The sequence below is a fragment of the Haemaphysalis longicornis genome, unplaced genomic scaffold (genome assembly GCF_048455015.1).
Source record: "Haemaphysalis longicornis isolate Haplotype H1 unplaced genomic scaffold, Haemaphysalis longicornis Haplotype H1 scaffold_5, whole genome shotgun sequence".
Classification (NCBI taxonomy): domain Eukaryota; kingdom Metazoa; phylum Arthropoda; class Arachnida; order Ixodida; family Ixodidae; genus Haemaphysalis; species Haemaphysalis longicornis.
The window spans coordinates 169,154,177-169,166,545 of NW_027526385.1; the positions used below are offsets into that span (position 1 = coordinate 169,154,177).

General features: G+C 44.2%; 1 protein-coding gene across 1 annotated transcript in view; it reads right to left on the reverse strand.

Annotated features, from left to right (window-relative positions):
• Positions 1-1,155: 1,155 nt before the first annotated feature.
• Positions 1,156-12,369, reverse strand: part of LOC144139992 (uncharacterized) — a 132,171-nt gene continuing 120,957 nt past the window's right edge. Inside the window, exons 20-21 of the mRNA XM_077672208.1 lie at positions 6,490-6,666; positions 1,156-1,334 (exon numbers count right to left, since the gene is read on the reverse strand). Of these exons, the coding sequence (XP_077528334.1) occupies positions 1,165-1,334; positions 6,490-6,666 (347 nt within the window). The 3' untranslated portion in view covers positions 1,156-1,164. The remainder of the gene's footprint in view (positions 1,335-6,489; positions 6,667-12,369) is intronic.

Sequence of the window (12,369 nt, forward strand, 5' to 3'; positions counted from 1 at the left end):
AATGCATATCGCACAAGCAAGGTGCAGAAGCCCAGTGCTGTTACGCCTGACCGGGGAATAGTTCGAATCCGAACCCGAAACTGACAAACACAACGTAAAATGTCTTTCGCCGTTCGGTGGCTACAATGAAATACCCTGGTAATACCGTTCATTGTAATGGCGGAGGCCTTGAACGCGTTCGGTAAAAACTCTCAAACACACCCGCCCTGGTAGCATTTGTCTAAAGGCAAGTGTTTGCCGCTAGAGAAGGCATTGTTGTTTTAGAAGGAAGCAAGGGCGCTTAAGAATGCACCACATACACACAAAAGTGAAGGTAGACAGGAAAACGAGAAGCTACCTTCCACCTCCGCAGCCTCTCGGAATGCCCCATCTTTCTTTCGCACCGCCGCTTTTATTGTAGCATTACGCGCCCCGCCCCCCGTGCCCCGCGCACCGCGACGGGTTGGCGCAGACGATGCCGACACGCGGAATCATCGAGAACACGTTTCAGGGTGTTGGGTTCGTCATCCAGGTTCTGCCGAGCGGGTGTTGTGCAGCAATAACATTGTGTACCCTAGGACCGCTGACTTTATAACGGAAATCTATAGCAAGGAAGTAACACCGTCCTCCCACACTCCTGACTCCAAAACGTCCCAGTTTTAAGGCAGGATATGGAAGGATAAATAAAAAACAAAGAAACTCGGTAGTTGTTCTCCTGACTGACAGTCAAAAATCGTAAGAGACGGTAACTCAACGTCTTAACTATGACATGACTTCATAATACCGAGCGTGTGTCCGGTGGGATATATATACACATGCCTTAACCTACATATGAATAGTTACAGACCACTTCCGTCTTTTACATGGCAAGCGGTTGAGCTTTATTAGACATTTAAATACGTCCACTTCGCTTGCTAATGGCTATATTTGCGCTGTTATATCTTTGCTGTTATATTAATAGTTGGTAAATAGAAATTGTTACTTCTTGTGCTTTTCAAGGAGGGGAAATTCCAGAAGACTTGTGAGGAACTGCCACAGCCGCGTCATGTTCTTCAAGATATTTTTCGTGCTTAAAGGTGTTCGTCATGAAGACAATCCTAGAACACACGTCGTCGGGGTATATTTCGAATATTCTGCAGGCACAATCATCTTCAGAGGTTGTGACAAATGTTTGATAACTGTATTTTATTGCACAACAGAGTCAGGCAGGTAGCGAAGCTGCAGTGTGCGGCCCGGCCCCTCTAATGGAAACTGCGCGGTCAACGTTGCTGGCTTCCCACGTAGCTCTTCACCACCGTCAGACACGTGGTATGCAGCGACGGAGAACGAGCATTCCTGGAGGTGTGTCACTGGGCCTGTTAGAAAAAGAAACGAAGCCCGTTTGGTGTTCGAAGCAAATCCAGCGTCAACACACGGAACGTGGTGTCAAAAAACAGCAGAGCCTCTCTTTCACCCAGACAGACCAGTGATTCAGGAGGGTATTTTCAAGAACTTCCCCAGGCAGAGCAGCCCGTGCACAAGCGGAGAAAGCTATAGATCTCACAACAAAATATTTTCTTGCAACAACTTTCGTAGCCCAAGTTTTCAATTTGGGAAGTGACACATTGTAGTTATTAAAAATAAATATTGCACCCGCCGCGGTGGCTCAGTGGCTAAGGCGTTGCGCTGCTGAGCACGAGGTCGCGGGTTCAATTCCCGGCCGCGCCGGCTGCTTTTCTGATGGAGGAAAAGCAAAAACGCCCGTGTGTACGAGCTTTCGGCGCACGATAAAGATCCCCAGGTGGTCAAAATTAATCCGGAGCCCTCCACTACGGCGGGCCTCATCGCCTGCGTTGTGTCGGCGCGTTAAACCCCCCCCCAATCAATCAATGAATCAAAAATAAATATTGCGTATTAAAATCGTACAGGGTCCGGCCGTATCGTATATTCTTTATCGATGTATGTAAAATACTTTTCCTAATATACATCCGCGATCCGCACTGTTAGCTTGCGTACACCTCTTAACTTCGTAGTGTTGTTTTCAGAAAACACTTAGGCTGAATCCCCTTACACGCACTGCACTGACAAACATTTCCCCTCGGCCATAGTTATTACACAACCGGTTGCTTAATGCGGTTGCCTAATAACCCGCTTTACATGCGGTTGCTTAATAACCCGCTTTACCTTGTTTTTGTTCCGATGTCTATAAGATATTTCTTTGCTCTGAATAGGCCGATCGGAACCCGAAAATACACAGAACACTTTCACAGCTCACGCAGATTCAGTGCGCCGTAGTTGATTATTGATTAGCTGATTATTGCATTTCAAAAGTTGCATTTCTTGAGTTATTGATTGTTGCGTTTAACGCACCGACGCTACAAAGGCGATGAAGCGCCCCGTAGTGGAGGGCTTAGGATCTCTAACACCAGTGCAGCCTTCGCATGCGCCGAAATGTCAAACACACAGGCGTTTTAGCTTTTCGCCTTTATCAGAAAATTGGCCGCCGCGGCAGAGAATTGGACCTGCGGCCTCGGGCTCAGCAGTACAACGCTATAGCCACTGAGCCAACGCAGCGGCTACAAGTTGTACAGTAAGGCTCGTTCATTCGAACACGAAAGGGGCCATAAAATTGCTCGAATTAAGCTGAGTTTGGGGCGTGCGCTAAAATGAATGGACATTGCGTCACACTGCACGGTTAGAACACAAAGCAGCCACCTCTGAACTCGTTATTTCGAATTACGCGCTATTACATGTGTGTGGCAGGTTATGTCACAAACAAGGTTCATGGAGCTCTAGCAACGAACGAAATTACGCCAGAAACAAGCACCGAAAAGCATTCATGCAAGCAGCAAGCCGTAATGTCAAAGTAATGACGAATTTTATGCTCGAAAGCACGTTTGTTTATATGAAGTGCTCGAGGCAATAAGAATAAAATATTCGCTGATTACATTTATGTTGAGGAACTTCCGTGCGGACGTCTTCTGCTAGAAGCGAGGAAAAGCCGAGCATCTGAGTTCCAGATAACCGTTCTGGATACCGATGCGTTCCAATTATCGGACGTTTTCCCCCATTGAAATATACGGGGCTGTGCCGGGACAGGGGCGTTCGTTCGAATATGTGGTCAGTTCGAATTGACCGAGTTTCAATTGACGAGATTTTACTGTATTATTATGCTCAGTTGGTAAGTTGGGCGCTGTGGATTTTGGCTATATTTTGTAATTTTCGCTGGTTTTCATTTAAAAAGTAAATTTTTATTCACTGCGTTATATGTGCGCGCTAACTTTATAAGTATGAATGTTTAATACGTGCGTTTTATTTCAAATATGCTTAAAGTATTGACGATGATGATAGTGTTCGTTTGTTGAAAATTTTTGGAGGGCATGAAAAACTTCTAAAGTCCTCAAAAAGCAACTTGTATGTTATGTATTTAAATGTTATAAACGAATGTAAACCGGCTTTTCAGATGTGCTTATGGTTACATTTAAAATATTTTTCAAGAGCCAATAGCCAAGTTTCCGAAAAAATAACTTTTATTGGCCTGTTTGAAAAAATGGATGGCTATTCTTAAAAACGTTGGATTACCATTTGTGAACAGTACGTATAGAATATTGAGAGGCTAATTGAGATACAACAGACGCAAAAATATTTTTTGTGCGCTTCATGCTGCGTGATTTTATTGCGAAACTCTCCTGAAGGAACTGAGTTAGTTGGGCAGCCCGCGTTTCGTCCTTTATTGCATAAGCGACCATGAAGCTGCATTGTGCTTGGCACGCATTAATCTGAGCGGTGAGATTTTAGTGAAATGTTATGTGGCGCTCGACTGCGTGAATTTAGTTTTGGTTATATGCCGGTCTCAGTGCCCATTAAAGTTCGTAACCGGAACTCCTGTTCTAGAAGCCATTCCCGTAGTTGTTTTATGGACTTCTTCAATTGATGTTTGCCTCGGTCTGGCGAATGTCGAGGGCTAGCGCTTCAGTGCCTAAAGCCTACAACTGCGTCGTACTCAAAATTAGTGGTTTTACTATCAACCGCACTAAGCGATTTTCTTTCAGTTATTTGTCCTTTTATTACCCCTTCTAATTTATTATGCTACAATCAAAATACCCTTTTTTACCCAAATTTAGTGTTCCTTGATATCGAGAAAAGGAAGAAGAAACGTCTTCAATTTTATCAAGGGAAAAGTCACTGAATAATCGCGCAAGGGAAGAAATCAGTTTTAGCTTGCAAGCTGTACAAAGAAACCAAGGCTCTCTACATACAGTAATGTCTCATTAATATGGACGCCTCCGTTACCCAGAAAAATAGTCTATTATTTGACTTGACCATAATAACGAATCAAGGTCAAAAACACAAACATTAAGAAATATTGGTTTAAGGAAAGCTCGTTTTAGAAAGAATCGTTTAAGGAATCCTAATGGAAGGCTCGGTCGGTTTGGGCCGTACACCAGCCACTGCCTCCACGGAAAGAGAGAGAGAGAGAGAGAGAGAGAGAGAGAGAGAGAGAGAGAGAGAGAGAGAGAGAGAGAGAGAGAGAGAGAGAGAGAGAGAGAGAGAGAGAGAGAGAGAGAGAGAGAGAGAGAGAGAGAGAGAGAGAGAACATTTTATGGAGCGTCTCCGTAGGTCAGAGGATACTGGTGGCCACAGGCATGAGCCGAGCGGCGACGTCGGTAGCTCGGGTGACCAGGGTGGTTTGCACGCCTGGATCCGGGCTACGAGTGCCTCCTCCCACTACTACGCGGATGTGATGAAGGGAAAGATAGTTTGAGGGCAGGCCCACATTATGTGAGGTAGATTGTCTGGGGCGCGGCATAGGGGGCAATCAGGTGTGGAGTATGTTGACGGGTGAGTGTTCGTTAGCCTTTCGGGGTTTGGAAACGTGTTTGTCTGTAGGCGGCGCCAGACGTGGGCTTGCTCGTTAGTTAGGTTTTTTTCCGCCGTAGGGTAGACCCGGCGGCAGAGGCGGTAATGTAGCGTGATGTCATTGTAAGACACTAGTCTGCCCCTTGCAGATCTGGCTCCATGGTTTTGATAAAGGCTAGCTCCATTATCTTGTCCTAAGCCTCAGGCATTGCTCTTTCCGGAATATGCTTCACTGGGCAATCTTGTTTGATAGGGAAAGCGTATGACACTGTCGTCACTACTCTACAGTGTTTTTCCCTGATCACGAATGTGCTCGATCTAATAAATGGTACTAGCATAGCGCTTCTTACAAAATAACTAGAGGGGAAACTGGCGCTGCGATCGTAAGCCTCAATGGGCGTGATGGGTAGTTCTGGATTCGGATTGGCGCTCGATGGCTTGTGGAACTTGCTATAGATTGCAGGCAGTTTCGTTTTCGTTTTGGATTTACATGAACGCATTTGCCTACGCGGGGTGTTGAGAGAAGCGATCAAAAATACGTTTTTCCTTGAACTGCATGCCTCACGAGCACTGACGCCGCCCTGAGTGGAATGTTTTATAACCAGAGTTGCGAATTTGGTGGGTTATCAATTCATTGCCACACAGCGAGCACAAAAACACAAATGACGGCGCTTTGTGCGGCGAAGTTGTCTGCGATTTAGGAGTTGCGGCGCTGCTCATTCGGCAGAGCAATGCATTGTCAAAGCTGGTCAAAGGAGACGATGGTTGCGAATCACTCGGGACAGCCACACCTTTCGTGCGAACGCCGGCTCCTACGGCGTAGAACAGCAGCACCGGCGGCTGATAGGAACGCAGCTTGATGTATGTCACTATATAACTTCTCCAAAGGTAATCGGTTTATTTTTTCTTATGAGCACAAATATTTTCTTACTATTACAAACCACCAGCGCGGAAACTTTTACAAGTAGTTTTTAAAGAAGTCCGCGTCCTGCTGTAGTTGGCAGAGAATGGCAAACCTGCTCCACAAACCTCCTCGACCCCGCGTCTGCGTTTTTTTTAAACGCGCCGTTTTATTTCGTACAAAATTGATTTTTCTTTATTAAATTTCTTGTTCGCCATATAATTTGTAAACGGAGAACCGGACAAGGAAAGCTTTTTTGTCAAAAAACACAATTCGCGCAGCCAGAGGCCTGTTGTGATCCTACGCAATCCGGTTCCAGAACTACCCATCATTCCCATTCAAGTGTAAGCGTCGCGGCCATGTTCGCGTTGACACTAGCGCCAGTTTCCCCTCTAGTTTTTTTTATAAAACTCTATGGGTACTGGAAGGAAGAGAGTTCCCAGATAAATGTACGCTTCAGCAAAAAAGTAAATTCCTCGTACGCGCTGGGGCCTCGCAGGTCGCCAGTCATCGTTTCTATTTTTTGCTTTGTGCACCCGTGTCCATAATAACGAGGCAAAAGTGCCTGTATTTACCCGTTTCGTCTCCCCAATAGCCGTCTATAGTCCGGACTGCGGGTTTTAATATTAACGGGGCAGAATTGCATGGTGAGAGACCGGTCTCCGAAAATCACGTCCATATTGCGGGGTGTCCATATTAAAGGGGTGCATATTAACGAGACATGACTGTAATTTTTTGTAAACACACTTCGTCGGCCGCGGAATTCTTACCAGGAATGATAAGAAAAGTCTTAGTTGTAGTTGCAGCTGTGGTAGAGCCATTAACACACTCCCAAGAAATGAGGTATCCGGTTATAGGTCCACCTGGCTCCAGTGGTGGGCTCCAGGTGAGGAGGGCTGTTTGATTACCTTCACTGACTAGCTGAAGGTCGAGAGGTTCACTTGGCACTGAAAAAAAGAACACAAAAGATACATAAATTTAAGTAGATAAAAACGTTCGACAATAATTATTAGAGGAGCTATTCCGAATTCATAAGGGCGTTAAAAAGAGAGTACAGGAACATATATTCTCTTTATACTTTATAAAGGAAGTATTCGTTTTTTGAGCGTTTATTTCGCCACTGGGCATACATAAGGGGTATGGGTTAATGATGAGGAAACTTTGTTAGATGAAAATGAGAATGTTCGCTTCGCGTATAAAGTATAGGAGGGAACGATGATGCGCCCACATATCCATGTGTTATATGCGATGTGTCGTCTGCGCTGCGAGGCAAAAGCACAGGAAGTGGTGTATGTCGCCTATTGCATCGCTGCGGTGGCAAACTGGGCAACCAGAGTCTAAAACAATCTTTGAAGTGAGGCCATTGGGGGGTCACGGCGGGAGTTGAGGGGCCACCGCCACCCGGATCCTCCTAAGCGCAACCTCCGCGGCACGGGTAAGACGCGAGGGGAGGGTGGCAGCACACGGTCGAATTAGAGCACGTGTGCTACACCGGATGTGTTCCTTTCTAGTAAGCAGCAACCGGAGTTTAACATTCTTTATTTCGCATCTTTTATAGTGCCACTTCATTTCACGAAAGAACATTACGTGTCTTATTTAGGGAACGGCTCTGGCATTATGGCACTTTTTATCGATCTATTTCTCGCTCTTCGTGTGTTTCATCCCAGGGTTTGTACGTGACCGTGGGTGCAGTTGCGCACTGAACGGAAGGTGACCAGAACGTGTGACAGCATGAACAACGTTACGTTACTCACCACGTGAATACACATCTCTGCGTGGTGTGAATTACGTCTCAATAGAGGTTTGTTTATCACTGGTTATCTGAACAGAAATTGCCGTTGCCCAAGCTGTTTATAATTCACATTTTTTCTGCTCCAAAGGGCTCATACATTCCGCTTGTGCATATCGTTCCCACCAAAAACACGTTTTTTAAAATATTCCTACACCCCTAGTGTACAAGAGGTGCAATGCAGAACGATACGATATAAACATCTTGTTTCCCTACTTGTTTGAGAACGCAAGATGAAGTTCCAAATCGGTAGTTCACCGTATCCGACAGTTATAAAATGGGGTTACTTCTTGTTAACAATCGTACAAGGTTGGCGTTCATCGATAGTAAAAGTTTTTTCGCCAATAAAATGGCATCCTTTGTAATTTGGCATTGTATAAGTGTTTCTGCCGCCGCACTGCTTTCAAACAAAAAGCATGAAACAGCACCAATGATTCAGATTTTAGGCTGAAATATAAACCTTAAATAAGTTACCCATTTATGCTGACAGATTTCCACGTTATTGAATAAAGCCAGAAATGAAATGTTTACAGAAAACTTTTTGCTCTTGCGCTACGGGGGCAAATATTATGCGTAAAGTAAAGAAGAATAAAACTGCAATATGGGTCGGCCAGGAACGCGGTGGATTGATGAGCTGCGAAAATTCGGGGATAAACATGGAATCAGCTAGCACTCGATAGACGAGGCGGGAGATCTTTTGAAGAAGCTTTCGGCCTGCAGTGAACACAGCGATGCTAAGGGTGGTGGTGATGATAATGATGAATATGATGAAACAAGATTCCACATAATTGAGAGTAACGTATATTGACACAAGGGTGCTCATTGGTTACCTTGCTATATAAAGATAATGTACTATGCAAAATTCTGATTTTGATTGATTGATTGATTGCTTGAGTGATTGATTGATTGATTGATTGATTGATTGATTGATTGATTGATTGATTGATTGATTGATTGATTTATAGTGAAGTTTCACGCGCCGACGAAATGCTGGCGATGAGGAACGCCGTAGTGGACGACTCCGGATTCATTGTGACCACCTGGGGATGTTTAACGGGAGCTTAAATCTCGTACACACGGGAGTTTTTGCTTTTGGCCTCCACCGGAAAAGCGGCCGCCGCGCCCGGGAATCAAACCCGCGTCCTCGTCTTCAGCAGCGAAATGCCTTAGCCACTGAACCACCGCGACGGGTGCAAAGTGCAAAATAATGCACTGCGCACCAATGAATAGAAATAAAGAAAAAACTATAATTTGTTGTAGGTAACAGTACCCTTAAGAAAGGGCTACGATTTTAATATACCAAAACAACGAGCACGGACGGCGTTCCACACTCGCAAAGCACAATGTTGTGGTTTCATCAAGGCGGTTTCTGTTGGCATAGATGCCCAAAAGCTAAAAGAAACGGGAAAAAACAAGTACCTAAGTCTTTTCTTTGGCAATTCAAAGTAACACCTCCTTTTGGAGTAGGCAAGCAGAAGCAAAGCTTTTTTAATTAAACATTTTATTGGTGCGGGACGTGTTCTAGTGTATTGTCTTGAAATCAAGCCGTCTAACGCTTGTGAAATATTTAGTGACACCTGGTACACATTTCTGTACACGCTTTTTCAATTAGGAGCTATAACGTTTGCAAGCAAAAAAAGTCGCTTCTCGAAAGAGGTTCGTGTCCCTACAGTGCCCACACATTATTTCAATGCGACGTTAAATACGTAAACTGAAAGACATTTTCAAGCAACTGATCTTCGTTTGGCTAAACAACAGAATATGAAATCTCACCGGGAATGTGAGGGCCGATTGACGATATAGAGCTCCCAAGGATGAAGACGTGAAAGTTCCTAACGATATTCCAGCACTTTTGAGGCTAAGTGGTCAAAAGCGATTTTTATATAAAACGCCGCAGTAACCAAAATATCGCTTGGGCTTTGCAGTTGGCGTTTACTTTTGTCGCAGAACTGATCGCTCTTTAAAGGGGCCATGAAGACAACACACAAGTTTCGTTTATTCAAAAAATTTCCTCGTTAGAATGAAACTGACACCACTTCGAACGTAAACTTCGCTCAAATAGGCGATATACTTATTAAAACAGGGAATGGCCATGCTTCCCATTAACTCATTTCCCGCAACACAACTTATGATGTCATACTCGTCAGCTCTTTGATTGGCGGAGGCCGGCAAAAGCGGACGCAAATTAGGCAAAGCTTATAAGCTTAGCGAATGATCTCTTTGCGCCTAAATGTAGCGTGCATTCTTTTTATATCAGCAAGAATGGTGGCACAAGCAGTGCAAATTGCGAAAGTACACGTAAATATAGAAGTACCGATGCGTACTGCTGTTAGTACTGCGCCCACTATGCTTGGTTTAGCTGCACAGGATAGCGATGCTTTGAGGTTGTCTCAGACGTCACTGGGCGATTGAAGCACACAACGGTCGCTTACTTGACCATATTTGTCGAGCGAGCATATTTTTCCCGAAGGGATTATCTTCTCCCAGAACAAAAAACAAGCCAGGTGTAAATAAGGTTAAAAACAAACCAAATGCAGAAAATGGTCTGCAACGGTATGGTGGCAGTGTGGCACGCACCATCTAGGTTCACTAACGGTAAACAAGGCTTCGGAATCGGCTGCAGAGCAGTCGGTTTCTGTGATATTATTGCAGACCACAAAAACACACGATTTAGGCGGAAAATCAAAGTGTTAACATAAATGCATTATTTTTTCTGTGAATAAGCATCGTTTGTATCCGGATAAGCGCTGGGTGCACTGTAAAACACGAAATCTTTTGAATAAAACAACCTTGTATTTTGTCTTCATGGTTTAACGAGCTACATTTTAGGTATCAACCTGAAAAAACACCAACATCCAAACCTAATCATCCTTGTGAATACGTTTTGTTATCATAAATGGGATACTAAAGTTAGGAGAGTACGTGTAGTTGGGTATTTTAGATATATAAATATGAGACTGGCAGAGAGAGAGAGGAAAGAAATATTAACGAAAGAAGCTTAGAGACTACAGTTTCTGCTCGTTAAGGGTAGAACTTCAAACAGGCGGCCTACATCAAGGTGGCTTTCGGCAAGTTTCTATTCTTTGGATTTTGTGCGGTTTGACGCACTAACGCTAATTTGTGTTTGTATGAAACTACCGTCAATTACTTTTGATAATTACTTGTTCTGGCGGCAGTTTCTTCACTGCCTATGTTACGTAAGTGAAGAATTGTTCCGTATTCGCATTTTTGCCGCCTCTACAGAAAACCCAGTGCATGGCCTACAGAAAGCAAAGGAACGTGAACGAGTTAACTGAAACCTTTTTAGTTGGTGGTGCCGAGTTGCATATATTGGTGCTTCAATACCAGACGTATTGACATGCGTAACCACTGTCTCATTTCGAAAAGCACCGCTTGCTCTCACGAAGATTGAACAATAAATTTTCCTGAACAGGCACAACTGCGAAGTAATGTGCCTGGTGCCGCCTCACTAGCTGTTTTTTTCTCATAAAAATCGCCCGAAAACTCGCGTCTCTGGTGCAGATGCGCCCCTTTGCAACAAAGAGTAGTGCCTATTTTTTTGCCTACTACATCCTCTTGCTGATATAGGCGATATACGTATATTCATTATCTTCTCCATCAAAAAATGGCCAACTGAGAAGAGAAACAGTGCATGGCCGGAATGCTGGTTTGAACTGTTGAGTGTTTCGCTACCGCCCTGCCGATAATCGCATACTAGGTACCTATTTTAATAGATAACTGGCGATGCCACTGCAATAGTTTTGACAAGAAGTCGTGACTGGTCTGCAGTGTCAAGCAACGTCTTGAACAAGTAATGATTGATCCGCGAGTGTCAAGCAATGTGTTGAACAGAGTTGTGTTGCTCCTTCGTAACCGGAAATGCAGCAGTGTACAGAGAACAACTTGTCCCCTCCCCCCCATTTTTTTACTATACCAAACAACGATATTCAAACAACTGAAGGGTCAACAGCACATGTTGATGCACTTTAAACTTTGTAGCGTTTGACACTGCTGAATGTTTTTTTTTCAAATGTGTTTATAAACAAGGTAAACTACTACTTCCCGTCAATATTTCTGCAAAATATTATCAAGACCACTTCCTCTTTAGTCATCAAAAGCCCTATGCAGTACAGGTGTATTTCCATTCTGAAGTGGCTTGATCCTGAATAGTCTCTTCTATGGACCGATTGCGATAACTTTATTTACCTATTTGTAGGATAAAATAGAAGATTCTGCTTTTCCCAGGTGATCTAAAATACAATTATGACTGCCTTTGTGAAGGTATCGGAACGATGATAACATTTTAAACGAAGTACCTTCGCGAATTTTGTAAAAGACGAAAAATGCGTCACGATTTATGATTGCATAGAAGAATTGCAGCGTTTCAAATTCCCTCCTCCTTTTCTTAAAGCGCGGGAAACCTCAAAGCGGCCCTGAATGGTGTTTTGTGGATACATGTGTGTCCACACTTTAAGGTAAAACAAATCGCTAGTAATCACCTCCTTTAAAAGTTTGTTAAGGCAAGGAGTATTGGTGGAGGTTTTCCCAATCAAAGCATCGCAATTTCGGTCATGCGGTGATTCTCACTCGTTTCGTCAATATCATCGCCCCGCAGGAGAGTTATTGACCATGATGCCTCGATTCTCGGCAGGTCAGCAAAAACATCTTGATGCACGCATCGTCTGCTAGTGCGATATTGTGCGGCGCAGCATCACCTTGCTATGGGGCCGCTCGAACTTCTGCGTTTCGTTTCGGGCCTTTTTTATCATTTTGCTTATGAATCCTGCACTCCGCTCCCGGCTCGTACAGAGGATGGCCGGAATGGGGCAGGGCGTTTACGGCTTCACACCCCGCCGCAACA